General features: G+C 48.6%; 1 protein-coding gene across 2 annotated transcripts in view; it reads left to right on the top strand.

Moving 5' to 3' along the window:
- The window catches only part of Vps20 (vacuolar protein sorting 20), a 66,546-nt gene that overhangs the window by 15,187 nt on the left and 30,639 nt on the right, over positions 1 to 20,720 (top strand). For both annotated transcript variants that reach the window (XM_077635394.1, XM_077635395.1), the window contains exons 3-4: positions 19,237 to 19,324; positions 19,393 to 19,479. In XM_077635394.1, the coding sequence (XP_077491520.1) occupies positions 19,237 to 19,324; positions 19,393 to 19,479 (175 nt within the window). The remainder of the gene's footprint in view (positions 1 to 19,236; positions 19,325 to 19,392; positions 19,480 to 20,720) is intronic.

Raw genomic sequence — 20,720 nt, 5'->3', positions numbered from 1 at the left:
CGTAGTGCACGCCCTGTTCTTGCAGAGAACGCTCCATGCTTGTTGCCTCCTTGGCAAAGTCGGCCACCGTTCTTGGTGGGTCACGTACCAGTCCGGCAAACAATTGCTCTTTTACGCTGTGCATTAAGTGGCGTACCTTCTTGGCCTCGAGCATAGCAGGGTCGGCGCGATTGAAAAGTCGCGTCATGTCCTTGATCAACATGGAGACGCTCTCGTTCGGCTGCTGCGACCTCGATTGCAAGGTGATTTCAGCCTTCTCGTTTCGTTCGCTGGTGTTGAACGTGGCTAAAAGCTCTCGGCGAAAGATATCCCTGTTAGTGAAAGAAGCTTCTTGGTTCTCATACTGCGTCTTGGCCGAATCCTGTAGTGCGAAGTACATGTTCCGTAATTTGCGCTTGCCGTCCCACTCTTTGAAGCCCGCCACACGGTCAAAGTTGACCAACCAGTCTTTGATGTCCTCAAACCTCTCACCGTGGAATGATGGGGGTGACCGAGGTGTGTGAAGGACGAACGGCGGGGCATTCCAGGAATGCTGACTTGTCTGGCTAGCTGTAGCGGACGTCATGGCCCTTACTGATCTTGTGAGTTGGCCGAACTCTTGTTGTAGGCCTCGCAGGCGGCGGCTCGCCTTGTGGACTGGTGTTGTAGCCACGCGTTGAGAGCTAAGGTCAAGAGTGTCCTCGAGGTTAGCGTACATGGACCGTTACCCAGCGGCTCCACCAATTATGTCACTGAGCTCGCTTAGTTTTACGTGCAAGACGCTGTTGGAACGTGCAAGGCATCAGGCATCTCAAGAGATGAAGACGAGGAAAACACCTAGCCTCCAGAAGGCTCAAGGCTTGCCAACTGCCAATTAATACAGTTTAGCTGCGATACAGTGCCACTATAGACGTTAGTAGTGTGGCAATATTTATCACGCTTTCTGTCAGGTGATAACCAGCTGCTATATATAGCCTTCATAGATTACGAGAAAGCATTTGACTCAGTGCAAACCTCAGCAGTCATGCAGGCATTACGAAAGCAGGGTGTAGAACAGTGTTTGTGAAAATACTGGAAGATATCTATAATGAGTGCATAGCTACTATAGTCCTTCATAAAGTCAGGAATAAAATTCCAATAAGGAAGGATGCCAGGCAGGGAAACAAAACCTCACCTGTGCTATTCACTGCCTATTTACAGAAGGTTTTCCGAGGCCTGGATTGAGCTCGGAGCTCGGAGTGGGCTCGGAGACTGTGCCATAGCACGTTTTCCTAACCGCTTCCTTTTCGCCATGCAGATGGTTGTCTGTCTAATCAGCAAGCTACTGATTCCCGCCCTGGCTTATTTATCGCTGGGTGCCTCGTCAGAACGGGCCTCCCCCTGCCACGAAGATGGGACGGCCATGAGCCAGCCCTTTCCCGGCTTTCCCGGTTTCAACTCATCACTGGAACGAGAGATGCCTGTCCTCGAACCACCTGGAACCTGGAAATCTTCATCGCCATCAACAGCAGCCTTTCCCACAGCTATAAAAGAAGAGCCACCGTCGACTCAGCTTTGTGGGCTCGGATACTGTGCCATAGCACGTTTTCCTAACCGCTTCCTTTTCGCCATGCAGATGGTCGTCTGTCTAATCGGCAAGCTACTGATTCCCGCCCTGGCTTATTTATCGCTGGGTGCCTCGTCAGGACGGGCCTCCCCCTGCCACGAAGATGGGACGGCCATAAGCCAGCCCTTTCCCGGCTTTCCCGGTTTCAACTCATCACTGGAACGAGAGATGCCTGTCCTCGAACCACCTGGAACCTGGAAATCTTCATCGCCATCAACAGCAGCCTTTCCCACAGCTATAAAAGAAGAGCCACCGTCGACTCAGCTTTGTGGGCTCGGATACTGTGCCATAGCACGTTTTCCTAACCGCTTCCTTTTCGCCATGCAGATGGTCGTCTGTCTAATCGGCAAGCTACTGATTCCCGCCCTGGCTTATTTATCGCTGGGTGCCTCGTCAGGACGGGCCTCCCCCTGCCACGAAGATGGGACGGCCATAAGCCAGCCCTTTCCCGGCTTTCCCGGTTTCAACTCATCACTGGAACGAGAGATGCCTGTCCTCGAACCACCTGGAACCTGGAAATCTTCATCGCCATCAACAGCAGCCTTTCCCACAGCTATAAAAGAAGAGCCACCGTCGACTCAGCTTTGTGGGCTCGGATACTGTGCCATAGCATGTTTTCCTAACCGCTTCCTTTTCGCCATGCAGATGGTCGTCTGTCTAATCGGCAAGCTACTGACTCCTGCCCTGGCTTATTCATCGCTGGGTGCCTCGTCAGGACGGGCCTCCCCCTGCCACGAAGATGGGACGGCCATAAGCCAGCCCTTTCCCGGCTTTCCCGGTTTCAACTCATCACTGGAACGAGAGATGCCTGTCCTCGAACCACCTGGAACCTGGAAATCTTCATCGCCATCAACAGCAGCCTTTCCCACAGCTATAAAAGAAGAGCCACCGTCGACTCAGCTTTGTGGGCTCGGATACTGTGCCATAGCACGTTTTCCTAACCGCTTCCTTTTCGCCATGCAGATGGTCGTCTGTCTAATCGGCAAGCTACTGATTCCCGCCCTGGCTTATTTATCGCTGGGTGCCTCGTCAGGACGGGCCTCCCCCTGCCACGAAGATGGGACGGCCATAAGCCAGCCCTTTCCCGGCTTTCCCGGTTTCAACTCATCACTGGAACGAGAGATGCCTGTCCTCGAACCACCTGGAACCTGGAAATCTTCATCGCCATCAACAGCAGCCTTTCCCACAGCTATAAAAGAAGAGCCACCGTCGACTCAGCTTTGTGGGCTCGGATACTGTGCCATAGCACGTTTTCCTAACCGCTTCCTTTTCGCCATGCAGATGGTCGTCTGTCTAATCGGCAAGCTACTGATTCCCGCCCTGGCTTATTTATCGCTGGGTGCCTCGTCAGGACGGGCCTCCCCCTGCCACGAAGATGGGACGGCCATAAGCCAGCCCTTTCCCGGCTTTCCCGGTTTCAACTCATCACTGGAACGAGAGATGCCTGTCCTCGAACCACCTGGAACCTGGAAATCTTCATCGCCATCAACAGCAGCCTTTCCCACAGCTATAAAAGAAGAGCCACCGTCGACTCAGCTTTGTGGGCTCGGATACTGTGCCATAGCACGTTTTCCTAACCGCTTCCTTTTCGCCATGCAGATGGTCGTCTGTCTAATCGGCAAGCTACTGATTCCTGCCCTGGCTTATTTATCGCTGGGTGCCTCGTCAGGACGGGCCTCCCCCTGCCACGAAGATGGGACGGCCATAAGCCAGCCCTTTCCCGGCTTTCCCGGTTTCAACTCATCACTGGAACGAGAGATGCCTGCCCTCGAACCACCTGGAACCTGGAAATCTTCATCGCCATCAACAGCAGCCTTTCCCACAGCTATAAAAGAAGAGCCACCGTCGACTCAGCTTTGTGGGCTCGGATACTGTGCCATAGCACGTTTTCCTAACCGCTTCCTTTTCGCCATGCAGATGGTCGTCTGTCTAATCGGCAAGCTACTGATTCCCGCCCTGGCTTATTTATCGCTGGGTGCCTCGTCAGGACGGGCCTCCCCCTGCCACGAAGATGGGAAGGCCATAAGCCAGCCCTTTCCCGGCTTTCCCGGTTTCAACTCATCACTGGAACGAGAGATGCCTGTCCTCGAACCACCTGGAACCTGGAAATCTTCATCGCCATCAACAGCAGCCTTTCCCACAGCTATAAAAGAAGAGCCACCGTCGACTCAGCTTTGTGGGCTCGGATACTGTGCCATAGCACGTTTTCCTAACCGCTTCCTTTTCGCCATGCAGATGGTCGTCTGTCTAATCGGCAAGCTACTGATTCCCGCCCTGGCTTGTTTATCGCTGGGTGCCTCGTCAGGACGGGCCTCCCCCTGCCACGAAGATGGGACGGCCATAAGCCAGCCCTTTCCCGGCTTTCCCGGTTTCAACTCATCACTGGAACGAGAGATGCCTGTCCTCGAACCACCTGGAACCTGGAAATCTTCATCGCCATCAACAGCAGCCTTTCCCACAGATATAAAAGAAGAGCCACTGTCGACTCAGCTTTGTGGGCTCGGAGACTGTGCCATAGCACGTTTTCCTAACCGCTTCCTTTTCGCCATGCAGATGGTCGTCTGTCTAATCAGCAAGCTACTGATTCCCGCCCTGGCTTATTTATCGCTGGGTGCCTCGTCAGGATGGGCCTCCCCCTGCCACGAAGATGGGACGGCCATAAGCCAGCCCTTTCCCGGCTTTCCCGGTTTCAACTCATCACTGGAACGAGAGATGCCTGTCCTCGATCCACCTGGAACCTGGAAATCTTCATCGCCATCAACAGCAGCCTTTCCCACAGCTATAAAAGAAGAGCCACCGTCGACTCAGCTTTGTGGGCTCGGATACTGTGCCATAGCACGTTTTCCTAACCGCTTCCTTTTCGCCATGCAGATGGTCGTCTGTCTAATCGGCAAGCTACTGATTCCCGCCCTGGCTTGTTTATCGCTGGGTGCCTCGTCAGGACGGGCCTCCCCCTGCCACGAAGATGGGACGGCCATAAGCCAGCTCTTTCCCGGCTTTCCCGGTTTCAACTCATCACTGGAACGAGAGATGCCTGTCCTCGAACCACCTGGAACCTGGAAATCTTCATCGCCATCAACAGCAGCCTTTCCCACAGCTATAAAAGAAGAGCCACCGTCGACTCAGCTTTGTGGGCTCGGATACTGTGCCATAGCACGTTTTCCTAACCGCTTCCTTTTCGCCATGCAGATGGTCGTCTGTCTAATCGGCAAGCTACTGATTCCCGCCCTGGCTTGTTTATCGCTGGGTGCCTCGTCAGGACGGGCCTCCCCCTGCCACGAAGATGGGACGGCCATAAGCCAGCCCTTTCCCGGCTTTCCCGGTTTCAACTCATCACTGGAACGAGAGATGCCTGTCCTCGAACCACCTGGAACCTGGAAATCTTCATCGCCATCAACAGCAGCCTTTCCCACAGCTATAAAAGAAGAGCCACCGTCGACTCAGCTTTGTGGGCTCGGAGACTGTGCCATAGCACGTTTTCCTAACCGCTTCCTTTTCGCCATGCAGATGGTCGTCTGTCTAATCAGCAAGCTACTGATTCCCGCCCTGGCTTATTTATCGCTGGGTGCCTCGTCAGGACGGGCCTCCCCCTGCCACGAAGATGGGACGGCCATAAGCCAGCCCTTTCCCGGCTTTCCCTGTTTCAACTCATCACTGGAACGAGAGATGCCTGTCCTCGAACCACCTGGAACCTGGAAATCTTCATCGCCATCAACAGCAGCCTTTCCCACAGCTATAAAAGAAGAGCCACCGTCGACTCAGCTTTGTGGGCTTGGATACTGTGCCATAGCACGTTTTCCTAACCGCTTCCTTTTCGCCATGCAGTTCAGTCGAACATACGCATTCTATGCTAAAAAAACGAGTAATTACTTCTTGGTACAGCTCCCGAGCCCACAGTGTTGTGTCGCTATTGCTTCTGAATGTGCCCATGTTGTCCGCCTGTTACTAACCTTATCCGGTGATGTAGAAACAAATCCTGGCCCCGCTGACCTAGACACTGTCCTGACAGAATTGCAAAAACTAACCGCAGGCCAAACGCTACTTGTGGAAGAGATAAAGGGCCTGAAAGTACAGGTGACCACAACAGATAAAACAATAAATGACCTTAACCAGCGCATGATTGACCTAGAGGCCCACTATCAGACCCTCATGCCCCTACGCCAAGACGTAGAAACCCTGCAAGCGACCTCAACTGAAACAGCTCGCCTTGTTTCAAAGTTAGAGGCCCGCATTGATGATGCCGAGAATCGGTCACGCTGTTGTAATTTGATCTTTTACGGAATCCCTGATGCCACTACTAATGAGACATATTCTCAGTCAGAGGAACTAATCACCCAGATTTGTCGTGAGAACTTAGAAATTAATATTAACCCCACAGATATTGAATGGGCGCATCGTTTGGGGAAACAGTCAGACGGCCGGAATCGCCAAACAATAGTCAAATTCACGCGCTGGAAAACCAAAGTTGCTCTTCTATCAAATGGCCAGATGCTCAAAGGTACAAAATACAGTGTTGGCAAAGACTTCACTCGCCCTGTTCAGATAGCAAGAAAACATTTACTGACCTTCGCTAAATCCAAAGCACTACCTTATTCTCTCCGATACAAAACCTTGTGCATGGGCCCAAAACGGTACATATTCGACGACGTATCTAACTGTGTAGCAGAAATTGAATAGCAATCATCTCGCGCCTTGAAAGTAATGAACAAACCAAGGCCTACTTCTAGATGTGGCCTTTCGTTTTCCGCAATTTACACTAACATTCGCAGTTATCTTCCGAAGCGAGAGCTCGTGTCTAACATCATGTCATCTACAGGCAGCAACTTGCTCATTCTAACAGAAACCTAGCTACACAAAGATGTCACTGATAACGAAGTCTTAGAGGACCTACCTAACTTTCATGTCTATCGAACTGACCGCGAAGGATCAAGGGGCGGTGGTGTACTCATCGCAGTTCATCAGCAAATTATGTGTACTGTGGTAAACGTAAAATCTAAGCTCGAAATAATGTGGTTCCTGTGTCGCGCATCACCAAAAACTGTGCTACTGGGAGTCTGCTACAGGCCTCCCCATTCCACTCCCGACTTTTGCAACGAACTCAACAATAACTTAATTCAACTTATAACAAGCTACCCAAATGCCTCCATTCTTCTTTTCGGGGATTTTAACTTCCCAAACATTGACTGGGGTAACCTCCCAGCTTCCGCAATAATAGGTCCCGCAGAAAAAAGGAACTTCATTGACATCTGTTTGAACTTTAATTTAACACAGTTAGTTTCACAGCCAACGCGCGTCACGCCTGAGTGTGAAACCATTCTGGATCTTATTCTGACTAATAACCCCGATGCCCTCGTTTCCATTACATATCTGCAAGGAATTAGTGACCATAATGTCATTCATGCCACCTTCACTTTTCCTGTAACACCAAATAAGACTAGAAAGAAAACTATAACACTTTACGAAAAAGGCAATTATGGCGCGATAAATCATGAACTTGATGCCTTCTTCCCCGCGTTCGAAGCTGCATATCACGGTCAATCGATGCAGAAAAACTGGACAATGTTTAAGAATAAGTTAAATGATTTGGCTAATAAATATATACCAACTGTCAAAATCCGCACCAGCAACCAAAAACCATGGTTCACTAAACCCTTAAAAATACTAGAAAATAAAAAAAGCGTCTCTATCGGGCGGCTAAAAACAACGACAGCTCACTTCGATGGCAAACCTACTACGAAGCCGAAAATGAATATTTGACTGCGATCCGCAGCGCAAAACGTTCATTTTATGCTACTACACTTCCAAATTTGTTACGTACTAACCCAAGACAGTTTTGGCAAGTAATAAACCCTCACCCAACACGCGCTATTACTCTTACAAATGATTTACAAGAAACGATTACCGATACTGACTGTGCTGACTCTTTCAATTCCGCATTTGCTACAGTTTTCACAAAAGAAATGGCAACGCCCTTTTCTCTTCCTTCTGTCCATATGAAAAGTACAATGCCAAGCATCACATTTTATGAAGACGGAATTTCATCCATAATACAGAAGACAAAGCTATCATCATCTTTTGGCATTGATGGTATTAACTCTAAAGTTCTATGGAATACGAGACACACGGTTGCTTCATATTTGTCATTACTGTTCTCCCAGTCACTTTCTTCAGGAACCATGCCGGATGACAGGAAAGTGGGAAAGGTCGTTCCAGTCTACAAAACAGGTAACACAAACTCTCCATTAAATTATCGACCTATCTCACTAACGAGCTTGCCATGCAAAATCATGGAACATGTCATCTACTCTCAAATTATTTCTTTCTTAGACTGTAACGGCTTTTTTCATCCCTCGCAGCACGGATTCCGCAAAGGTTTCTCTTGTGAAACCCAGTTAGCTCTTTTTGTTCATGACTTGCATACTAACATGGACACTAATGTGCAAACTGACACAATCTATCTGGATTTCGCGAAAGCCTTTGATAAAGTATCTCACCAGCGCTTGCTACTAAAACTTCAACTGCTAAACCTGGACCCTAACGTTATAATATGAATACAGGAATTTTTATCTAATCGTACGCAAATGGCCTTGGTCAACAACAATTTATCTAGCCCCTTCCCAGTAACTTCCGGCGTGCCCCAAGGATTTGTCCTTGGTCCTCTGTTGGTTTTTAATATACATTAATGATTTACCTCAGCGTATTTCTTCTAATATACGCATGTTCGCAGATGACTGCGTCATTTACCGCACTATCAATAACACATCTGACCAATCTGCTCTCCAGAACGATCTAAACAGTGTTTCAGAATGGTGCAATAATTCACTAATGACGCTAAATGCCAACAAATGTAAATGCATGTCCTTCTCCCGCCGGCGCAGTCCCTTTTCCTTCCCTTACACAATTCTTAACACACCCCTAGAACTGGTGCAGTCTTACAAATACCTAGGAGTAACCCTATCTCATGATTTGTCTTGGAGCACATACGTCACTAGCATTATCTCCGCAGCTAACAAAACCTTAGGCTTTCTGAAACGCAATCTTATAAACGCTCCAGCACATCTAAAATTACTAGCTGATAAATCACTTGTTAGGCCAAAACTTGAATACGCGTCGCCCATCTGGAACCCGCACCAAGCATATCTCGCCAGCGCATTAGAATCAGTTCAAAATCGCGCTGTTAGATTCATTCATGCATCGTACTCGTATAACATCAGCGTTTCATCTCTAAAAACAGAATCAGGTTTATCAACGCTTTTATGTTGATGTCGCATTTCCAGCCTTTCACTGTACCGCAAGCTCTTTTTCTCACCCCTTAATCAAGCGCCATACATCACAGCAGCAGCACGCATATCTTATCGAACCAGCCATCCACTTCAAGTTGCGCGCCCACGCGCTCGGACTACCACCTTCACTGCCTCATTTTTCTTCCGAACCGCCATCGACTGGAACGGCCTTCCCCACGAAATCGTTGCTACTACCTGCCCATCTTCGTTTTTGCAACTTTTGTACGACCATTTTTGTCAATAATTATTTATCATGTGTATTATTGTATGTATAAAACCCACCCCTTATGTAATGCCCCTCCGGGGCACTTTTAAAGTAATAAACTGAACTGAACTGAACAGTTGGGGATAAGAGTTAATGGAAAGTACTTAAGTAATCTGTAGTTCGCTGCTGACATTGCTTCAATAAGTAACTCGGGAGGTGGACTGCAAAGCAGATCCAGTGAGCTGGACAGGCAGAGCAGAACAGTGGGTCTAAAAATTAACATGCGGAAAAACCAAAGTAATGTTCAACAGTCTCGCAAGGGAACAGCAGTTCACAATCAGTAACGAGGTGCTGGAAGTGGTAAGGGAATATGTCTACTTAGGGCATGTAGTGGCTGCTGATCCGGATCATGAGAGGGAAACAACTAGAAGAACAAGAATGGGGTGGAGCACATATGGCAGGTTCTCTCAGATCATGAATGGCAGTTTACCAATATCTCTCAAGAGAAAAGTATATAACAGCTGTATGTTACCTGTAGTCACCTATGGGGCAGAAACATGGAGGCTAAGAAAAAGGGTTCAACTTATGTTAAGAACAGCACAGCGAGCTGTGAAAAGAAAAATGATAGGTGTAATGTTAAGATGCAGGAAGAGGGCAGAGTGAGTCAAGCATCAAAGACGGGTTAATGACATCCTAGTCGAAATCACGAGGAAGAAATGGACTTGAGCAAGGCATGTGATGCGAAAGCAAGGTAACCGAGTTTCGTTAAGGATAACAGACTGAACGCCAAGATAAAGCAAGCACAGCAGGGGGCAGCAGAAAGTTAGGTGGGCATTGTAGGTTTAATTGAGGAGACATAAGAGAGGCCTTTGTTCTGCACTGGAGGTAGTCAGGCTGATGATGATGAATAAAGAATGTGTTCTAGGATTTTATGACAAACTGAAGTTAGCGAAATCGGTCAGTAGTTGGAAACATCTGATTTGGAACCGCATTTGAAAGTAGGCACTATGTTAGGAATCTTGGTCATCTGAAGGTTTGCCATCTGAAAGCAACTTTGAGAAGATCACATACAGGCACATTTATACAATAAGAAGCCACCATTTTAATATCGTAGATGAGATACCATCAGGACCTATAGACTATTTTATCATTGGCGCCGCCATCTTCGGAAGCTGGCACCCTCTTGTGTTTAGTCTGGAAACGATCGGTATGCTGGTATGTGCGATCGCATTTGCGGTGGACACACCAAGCAGGACGCATATGGCACAAATCAGCAGTTCGGAGCTTTCGCATTCATTTTTCATGTTCTAAAAATGCATACTGATAGAAAAAGCTTTTCAAGCAGCACTGAGATCGTTCCGTCAAGAAATGACCTGAACACCAGCGCATTATGGCGCCGCAGGTGCTTCCACCGTTGTGATGACGACTGACGTATGTAACAAGAAATCTGACGAGTTTGGTGTAACGTATGTGGTGAAAAACAAATGGCGTAAGCGCAGCGCTGGTTGCGAAGGCAGTCGAGGGAGAGATGCAGGGCAACTTTCTGTGATATTTGATAGATTAGGGTAACCAGCTAGGAATATTGTCAGAAGCTAGTGAAGCTAGTCATTTCTTGACGACTGTTTTAAATGTAACGTTAGTCGCATTTTATTTGCCAAGTAAGTCTAATGTGTATACTCTCTGCAGTCCCCGGTGCGCCGTTCGAGCGCTCTAAACAAGTGTGTGGCCGATTGTACTTACGTTTACTGTCTGAAACGTAAATGTCTGAAAGGCTAATGGTGATGAGTTTGTTTCGTGAAGGCTGACATGGATATCTGAGAAGCGAATTTTTCGCCCTTGCCATCACTCTTATTACAATGAAACATCTTGCTCTCATGAATTGAGCCTTACCCTGAATAACGGAAATCTATACCTAGGCTCTAGGCAGGGGATACAACTGTGTTCTTTAAAATGTATCAGCGACAGACAATACGGGGTAGCCTAGTGCTTTTGTGATCTGAACACATTGGCACAATTTTAAAGTGACGAAAAAGCGCATCGATATCGTTCATGCAAACCCTCATTAAGAGCATGATGCCTACACATAACGAAAAACAAAATGAGGTCAGGGCATCTCCTTCCTTTTTTTTGTCCGCATGTAGCCAGCTCTCACAGTACGCCTCCTGCAAATTTTGATCTGTGTGAAAGTTGCCTTCACGCACGGTGATTTTCTAGCACATTTGATGTGGACAAATTTCCCCTCTGTGAACAAATGGCTTCCTTTTTTTTTTTTCACATATCCCCATGCGCTCGTACTATCGGCAGCAGAAATGAACGCGGTCGGTGTTCTCGGGAAAAAAAAAATGTTCTATCGATGCCTTGCAACCAAGTCGGCTTGTATTAACAGGGGTGGAGCATGCATGTCCGCATACCTTCATAAATTCTTGGCGATTGGCTTATGCGACTGCACCGAAATGATTTTTTTCCGCTTGCCCTCTTCCCATAAATATCTGCTGTCGATTGTACCTTCTGTGCAATTACATTCTTGAACATTCGCTCTCACCAACAGAGGGTCGAGAGCACGCATGAGATGCGATTGACAGGATGAAACTCGTTTGGTTGTTGCTTGCAATCCAAAAATGCCCCTCTTCTGCGAAGTGGTGAAAATGAAACAGTCTGCGCCCACACACATGCTGCGGCTGTCGATGCTCTTCGCACTGTTCTGGAGGTCATTTTTCATGCTTCCAATAGTTGTTGCTTCAGTCGACTCAACACAGTGGCAGCGGGACAACCTTGGGACTTGATTCGTGGTGATATCTAGACGTAACATGCTTTTCAACACCTTCGTTGTGCAACAGACCACGCAGAACACTCGTATATCGTGCACTATGCCTTGGTACCCCTGCCGCCGCACATATCAGAGAAGAGGAGCTGTGCGTGGCACGCTGAGTTCGAGGCTATTTTCCTCCTCGGCGCAAAAATGGTCTATAGACACTTTATAGCACTGGAGCATGGGCACCGCCATATTTGGTCATGTTCATGTGACCATTCTGCCATCGCCGGCCTTTGGGCCTTCTCGTTCGGACAGCTGCCAGCATGCTGGTGCCGGCTGCAGGATGCTTCTCCGGCTCTCGCTGTGGATAACGAGCTGTCGGACGGCACAAAAACTTAGTGTGAGCACTCATAGAACATATTGGTACTGGAAAATGCTTGGTTCATCCAGCTCATTTACTCGCCTCCTTCAGACCGCATGCCCGGCTCGAATGTGTCACCAAACTGTGGTCAGCTACCTGCGCGTTCATATTTATTCAGTCAATTCACTGTCTAAGGCTATTTACGGACTACTTAAAAGAACGTCTTGGTGGGCAAGTTGGTAACTGTTCATCTTTGGTTGCGAAAAAGGAAACAACACAAAGCAGAAAGATGTGCTCCGTCTCGTCTTTCTCCCTTGTGTTGTCTTTTTTGTGCCTGTAATTGTGGAACATAGTCGTGGCCTAGGGGCTTGGGCATCCACCTCTGCTGTGGAAGGTGGTTGGTTCGAAACCCACTGCCGGTGACCCACCGGTAAAAATGGGTACAAGCGCCCGGCTTCCTTAGGGGTGTGTGCTTGGAAGAGGCTCCGCAAGCCCCACTGTGCCCTATGGGAGTGAAACCAGTTTAGAACACCATCAGCCTGCAAAGGTGGTTCGTGATTCGGTTGAGAGTTGACAGGTTCTACGGCGTTTCGAGAGTTCGATGAAGTTTGAGTTCGCTCTACAAAAGTTCAGCAGATGAGCATGAGTTGCAGTCTTCGAATACAGTTCGGCACCGCACCAACAGAAAAAGTAAAGGGGGCCACAAGTGGGCTTCTGCTGCACGAGGCGGATTCAGGGTTGCTTGACGGCGGAACGAATCACTGGCCTGTCAGCACAACGGTTTGGTGCAAGACCCTTTTCCCAAGCATCTCAACCCAGAAGAGCCGAGCATCTGGCTGGGGGAAATCTTGTACCCATTAATAAAGCAGGTGGGTACCCGGTGGTACTGTTGATCAAACCCAGTACCTCCTGAATGCGAGGCGGATGCTCTAACACATGACCACCGCTTCGCAGATTAAAACTGCAGATTAAAAGTGGGACAATGCTTGGAAGCTTGCAAAGGTTGATATTTTTGCCGAATGGAGGAACATGTGTTCAAAGCTATTAAGAACGGTCACTGCTCAGCACTGTGCACGTGACTTACAACTGAATGTGCATGTGGTTACTGGCTGATTGCCCAGGTGTCTATTTTATCCTCCGCTAACATTCCGGCTTCCAAAGCAAGAATATGCATGTTTTTCAAGGGCCTGTTCAGAAGCTCAGCGACGTTCGACTGTGCTCTCTTGCTAATAAAACTGAAAACTGCTCCGGAGTTCAGCACCCACAGATGCAGACAGCCGGAGTAAGCGGAAATATACACGTCTTGATAAATTTCACCGCTGTTCCATGCATTAGCGTGCTTCTGTAGAGCTTTGCATTGGGCGAGAGAATTGCATGTCGAAGCGCCTCCTTTCGGGACTTTTGCAAAACCTCTGTTGCCGCCTTCACCGTGCTAGCACCAAGTGCTCACGACAGTTCAGTGAGCACTGTGCTGACGCCCAGGAAGCACTTATTGCAAAGGTCTAAAATAGCACCGACTATGTATAGAGAGAAGCCTTTTAATGGAAAAACAGTATTTGGCTGACGTTTGAAAATCACTGGCGTGGTACGCTGCATAGGGAAGGGTAAAGACGGAAGGAGAGCGATGCGGAAAAGGTAAAATAAAAGAAATAAAAAGGGGAGAAGATATAATCCGGCCAATAAATGAGTAATAAGGTGCATCGGCGAATAATAATGTAAGATATTCGATGTATTGGGATCAGTGTTTGTTGAAGATCAGAAAGGTTACAGGCATGTTCGCTCATTCTGGCATTCCCGCAGCTACTGCTGGCTTTGAAATAAACTGGCGCATGGCATTTGTGATATTTTTTTTTGTGGAACAACACATTAACGTTCTGTTCTCGCTGAAGGCATCATGAAGTCGCAAGACAGCTCCTCGAAAGACGGCGGCAATTATGACGGCGCACCGCAGCCGGCGGAGGTAGGGGAGGGGCCGAGTGAGTGGGGCCGGCGGAGGAGCGCTGCCGTTTTGGCGTGCGAGAGGAGAGGGAAAGGCGCGAAGATGTGAAAGTTCAAATTTTGTCTGGGTATAACTCAGCTTCCACAAAATGAATTAGAATAATTCTTGCTGGGGGATAATTATGAACCGTCGTCTTTTAACATCCCAGACATATCGCGCCTTTATTGAGACCCTCTTTCTGGGTCCCTTTAATGTCTAGTTTCTGTGTTGCACCCAGCAACTGCCTTTATTTCTAGTCATAAGTTGATTTTCGCTTGCAAACCACTGAGACCTGGCTCAGAATGACAAAACTGGATGTTTATAATTGACGTTACCAGTTTCAGTTCGTGAGATCACTAATTCCGGGATTGATGCTCAGCAGCAAGGGAACTGGCCGATCAAAAGAAGATTATTGTGTTGCTCAATTGTGTGCGCTATGGATCCCCTATTTCAGCCCCACTACTTGCGGCATGGTCAATTCACGATCACTAATAATTTGATAGAGAGCAGGTTGTATGGGATGAAATGCAGACTGAAATAATTCATTAAATAGTATGACTTTATGTCACGAAGTGGGAACACGCCAGCAATGGGTTCCACGCTCTCTGATATCAATTCTAGGGGAGGAGAGACAAACACCTCCACCCAGGTGCCAGATCTTAAGCAGGACCGAGCGGCTAACCGGCGATAGGTCCACGCCTGACCATCGGCTGACCGGGGGCACGACCCAGGAGTCGGTGATAAGAGTGAATCGAATTTAATTAACAAAGAGGAACAACACTTTTACCATACCATTAAGAATAGCAGAGCATAGGCACTGAACAGATGGAACAAATTTTATCTTCTACACGCAACGTCTAACATGACAGATGAGAAGAAGTACAAATACAAGGCACTTTTTAAGGACATAATTCAGGATAGAGTTCGTAAAGGTGGAAGTGGCGGGGCTTAGCTGTTCGGGTGGTCGAGGTCCAGCCTGAGATGGCATCGGGCTGTCGATGTTGGGTCCCCGGAGTTGCTACTCGCTGGCCAGACACTTCGCGACGAGCCGACCACCTCTTGGCTGACACTTCAGACACACGCGCGGTTAGCCAGCACACCGCCACATCCAAGAGCTCCACCCCGACTACTCTCTGCCGCATTTCACAGTCCCCCCGCAGCGTCTCTCTCTCTCACCGTCCCCGGACAGCCCGGGACCGACGAATCAGGCTACGACAAAACGTAAACTATCGCGCCGAAATATCCCGCGCCGAGCCCCTGGCGCTGGCCCGGTGAGGCCCCAGACAATTCTGCGTACAGGAGGTCACCGGCCAAACAACTGCTTTTTCACGGTCGGAGACCAGACAGCGGAAGGGGAAGGGGGGGGGGGTGGGGGGGGGGGTGGGGGGGGGGGGATGTTTTAGGACGGAGTCCCGTCGCCGGGTTCAACCGCCGGGGGTCAAAATCGCAACCAGTGCGAATTCTGCTTCACCTTGTGAAGATCATTGCTCACTTATAAGCCTTTATGCTCTCCAGATTAGGCAGACCTGCTTTTATCTTTACCACAGCTGTCATGGACGAAAATTGGTTTTTGAAGAAAGGAAATGGCGCAGTATCTGTCTCACATCTCAGCTTACAGGGCATAAAGGAGTGAAAGACGAGAGGAAGGAAGAGGTGCCGCAGCGGAGGACTCAGGAATAATTTCGACCGCTTGGGGATCTTTAACGTGTACTGACATCGCACAGCACACAGGCGCCTTTGCGTTTCGCCTTCGTCGAAATGCTGCTGCCATGGTCGGGTTCGAACCTGGGTACTCCTGATCAGTAGCCGAGTGCCCTAACCACTTAGCTACCACAGCCAGCACTTGTTTTTGTTTTTACTTGTGAAGTCAGTTACTAAACTGGCGAAGAAGATTAGTCTATGGCCACCTTCAGGACCTCGTCATACTGTGTGGTGTCTGCAAGGTGCTTAAGAGGAAGACAGCTCAGGTTTTCTAACAAATGCCTTGCAGTGCATTCAGCCATACCACTTGATTTGGCTGTTGACAAGCCCACAAAGAGCGGACAACCTCCTCGCATAGGCTCTTTTGACTCCATTTGAAGCCTGAAGGAGTAGGCACCATTTCATGGCCTGTTGGTAGTGGAAAGTATGTCCGCCTTTGAGACCGGTCTGGCTGATTGCATGTGTATGTGAGAGCACAAAAGGGACTGGGGGGGACAAATGGCCTGTGCCAAGAGATTTTCAGATTCCAACTGCTGCGGATCTTGAGTTGGCAGGTTGGATCCCGGCTGCGACACCCGTATTTAGATGGAGGCGAAACGCAGAGGACACCCATGTGGTGTCAGTGAACCTCAGGGGGTGTAAATTGTGGAGCCCAGCATCCGTAATAGCCCCCCATGTGGGACGTGAAGCCCCAAAATTTACTAAAAACGTTACTTGCACTGCAAACAGAGCAAGGCAAAGGAGAGTAAATGACAAGCAAACTGCGATGATGCCCAAGTCCAGTTCTGCCAGCAGTAAATTGACCTTTTGCTGCCGAACGCAGCCAGAGTTGAAGAAAGGGGCCCCTTTGTGCCTTGTGTGGGTGTAGCCACGTTTGGTTTATTTATTGCTGCGTATTTTGTTTGTGCTGACCTTATTTTTATGCAGTCTGTCTGCGCAGCCACTTTTCCGATTGGCTGCTAGCAGAGCATTGTGTGGTCACTGGCAACAGGTAGCTGGGAAGTGCTCCTGCCACAGTGCAGGCAGGCTTTGCACTTCTCATCTAGAGAAGAGGGGAAAGCAGACTGCTTATGTGTCGGAATGCGAAAGCATGTTGTGGACGCAATGTGTCGACGTTTGGCTGTGGTTTGCGAACTGTGTTTATTTCAGGCGATGAGTCTTTTTTTTTTTTTTCGAAGTATTACGTCGCCCATGAATGCACGCACACATGCACACAACACTGCTTTGAACGTGCGACGAACAGTTGCATCACAGTTTTGATACGAAAGTCTGTCAGTGTCAGTGCACAATAGAGAACCCCAGGGGGCCAGATTTCAATTTTCCCGAGCACTTCAGAGAAACTTCCTTAAGGAGGGAGGACATGCCTTGTCATGGTTCTAACTACAGTAGTAGTAATCAGTGGTCATGGCAGGAAATTGTGGGAACCTATTTCTTGGAGCAGAGGATGGTGAGGTGCCACTGTTGCAGTGCCACTCTGACTAGCACTGTGCTACATTTTGTTTGGTGGCAGTGTGACAGTGGAGAGTCACAGCTGGCAGGAGACGCATGCTGCTCTTTGAGCTCTTGGGTTATTGAGGCGAAAGCATTTCTTGCCTCATGAGTGGCGTGGACAGAGCGTGTCCTCATGAACTGTCGATCATCCGGTAAGATAGTAATTATGATTTTTAAGGATTAATAATGATTTAATGGAAAGTTTAAATGACCAGATTACTAAATGAAATAATTAGTTAAATAATAAAAAATTAGTTTGGCTAATTACTAAGTAATTCATTAAATTGGTGAATCATGCAATTCCTCCATGATTAAATTAACAATAAAACAACGAACTTAGTTGATCAGTAATTAATAAATAGAATTGAGAAACTAAATAAAATTGGTAATAATCTATAGCTAATGCTGAATTATCAGTAAATTATTTGATAACTAATCAACTATGGTCCAATTAACTAAATACCAGCAGTGATTGATTAATTGCTAATTAATAGAGGAGGCAACAGAACTCGAACTGCTTTCACATTTCCGCACATAAGGAGACTTAAGTTCACCTTTATTTTTGTTTTTCCACACATTTTGTAAGCAGTCCTGAGCAAATATTAGGCATCTGCATGCCAACAGAGCAACACTGCAGGCTTCTTTGGGACTAGTCGGAGTTTCTAATGTTTCACGAATGGCCAGGTTTCTCATATTGTTACGTATTCCCAAGCTCCAGATGCTTGGCAAAAGACTGAAACGTCAGCTCCTTTATGGTTTGTCTGTCACTCTTCTTTTGTCAGGCCCTGTAGACATTGCTTCTCCTCTCCTTGGCTGCAACTTCTCTGCATGCCTGAACAATGGCAGTGCAGTGCCTTGGTTTTAAGCAGATGTCAACACACTTCTGCCTGGTCTGTCCCATATGCAAAATGCCCGATCCAGATGCAAGACATGCAGTCCTGAAAAGGAGGATACTACATGGTTATTAACAGGCACTGCTTATTTTTTCAATTCACAACACGCATTTTTCAGCCTCAGTGGCATAGCCTGGCCTCTAGAAAGCCAGTGTGTCAGCTTTCCAGTGCAGTTAATTTTTTCAAAGACATAAAATTCGTCGCAAAGCGTCACAATGTGTGGAAATAGTAACTTTAAAATAAAGAACTCGGACAGCAGTACAAATTCAGAGAAACTTACGACTGCTTACGTGTGAGAAGACGAAGGCCCACCCGGTCACTTTGTGAAAGCAGTTGCCGTGCACTGTGGTGGGATTTAACCCACGCAGCTGGCAATTTTACATCTGCATGGCTCTATGTACGCGCCGCACACCTTCATATCTGCGTGCTAACTTCATGAAGGCAGTCGCCGCGGCCTGCCATAAGGGTTTGGCTGAGTGGCGTGACAGCTAATGTAACCCGTATATGCTGAATTGGTCTTTCTCCACTTAACATTCATAGATCCCTAGCAGTACTCCTACCACTCCTGGCGCAGTGATGCAGCTGTTAAGCGGTGAGCCACTGGCCTGAGATGGCAGGTGCTGCCACCGGTGGGACTTGTGCTATCCAGGTTGTATCAGGCAACCTCTTGCGACCAATCATAATTTAACCACCACCTGCCAGGTTGCACGAGGTCGCCATCTTTCTTGAGTACCATCAAGTGTTAACACACAAAGACGGCTTTTCACTCACTGGAGGAAGTAAGGCTTACGCCTTAAAAAATTGTCACTGTCGCAAAAACGTGTCTGTGTGAAAGTTCAGGCGGATGTGTTGCCAAGCTCGCTGTTCTGTATTGGCTATTTGGCATAAAAGAGTCGCCCCGTTTGTGATATTAAGGATGCTAAATAGACCTGACACTGAAAAGCTGTGTATGCAGTAGAGGGTGTAATTAGCCGAGTCCCCATGCAGGAAGGCCAAGCTGCTGCTCAAGAAGAAGCGGTTCATGGAGCAGATGCTGGAGAAGACAGATGGGCAGCTCACCAACCTGGAGAGAATGGTTGGTGGTCGTGTGTGGGGGGGCCTCCTCACACATGTAGCAGCACATTTTTCCTCCACTACCACCAGGTTCATGACATTGAGTACGCCCAGATTGAGATCCAGGTGGTCGAGGGCCTCAAGGCTGGCAACGAGTCGCTCAAGAAGCTCCATGAGGCAAGTACTTTCCTCATGCGTATCAAAAGCATGACGCTCCTCTTTCATAGGTTAACAGATCGTGGGGAGTCCTCCAATACCGCTACTGGCACAATGGTGAGGCCGCCCTGTTTGAAACACTGCAACCGATGGAGCTTGTGAAACCCAGGTTGCTCTTCCTGAGGCTCCACAGTGCCACGGTGGGCAGATGGCAGTTGCATTCAGTTTAATTTCATTGCCACCTGGTACGGTGGCCATGTTGTCCACAGCTTTTTCATGGCACGTACGGACAGCAGCTTTTCTCGAGAAGGGCACCTCTAATGCTGTCGCATTAATACAGCAGAGAGGCAGGATTGTTGGCCAGCTGCATACAGGCCTCCTTTGAAGCAGCATTTTTGAGAAGGCAGGCGGGGACCTCTTACTTTGGCCAGCACTGGTGTAGCTGCCCACCTTGTGCCAGGGTCAGGGTTCACCACGGGCTTATTATGTTCGCTGGTACCTAGCTTAGCTGTTGCACCATATAAAGGGAGGAGACATGCAGGGGAGGGAACAACCGCCTCTGCCACCCAATCCTACAGTTATCCTGAGCGGCATTGAGTGCAAGATATCTTGTGCAAGCATGTTGGCCTCGTAGTGCTATATTCTGTCATGGAATGACATTTCAGCCTTGACTGCAGAACCACGGAAAGAAAACGAGGTGAAGCAGCCAGAATGGCTGAACCATGTGGGGTTGAATTGGGGAGATAAATAGTTTCTCTCCGCTTAATTGCACCTGACACAGTTCAAAACCGCCGGACCCCACCCCATGATCGCGTGCGCTACCGAGCGCACGGAGACTACGGCGGGCCTTGCTCTGAGGGAACAAAGGAACGACACATTGGCTGACACAAACAGGCATTTATTGCTACAGCAACAATAACGCCAGCTAGCAACCAGGTATGTTAACGGATCGAGGTCGTCTGACTCGAGGTCGTCTGGTTGCGAGCGAATGTTCGCCCACGCTAGGGCAAGGGATACTCTGAAGGCCAGACGGTACGAGATACGGGAGCGAGTCACCCCATCGCTTCCTCTCCCCACCGGTGAAGAGGAGCCGCGAGCGACACGTCCGCTCGTGCCGACGGTCCCAGCCGAAGCCCCTTTCTGCCCTCACCCGCATGCGAGCAGTCTCTCGCGCTGTGACGCTGCCGCCTTCTCTCGTTACTTAACGTAACTAACAAGGGAATGTGCTCCTCGTCGAGGCGAGGCTGCTGCTGCATGGTGCA

Source organism: Amblyomma americanum, chromosome 8 (assembly GCF_052857255.1).
Source record: "Amblyomma americanum isolate KBUSLIRL-KWMA chromosome 8, ASM5285725v1, whole genome shotgun sequence".
Lineage (NCBI taxonomy): Eukaryota > Metazoa > Arthropoda > Arachnida > Ixodida > Ixodidae > Amblyomma > Amblyomma americanum.
Note: the sequence above shows the minus strand (reverse complement) of the source record. Positions and strands in the feature narration are given on the sequence as shown.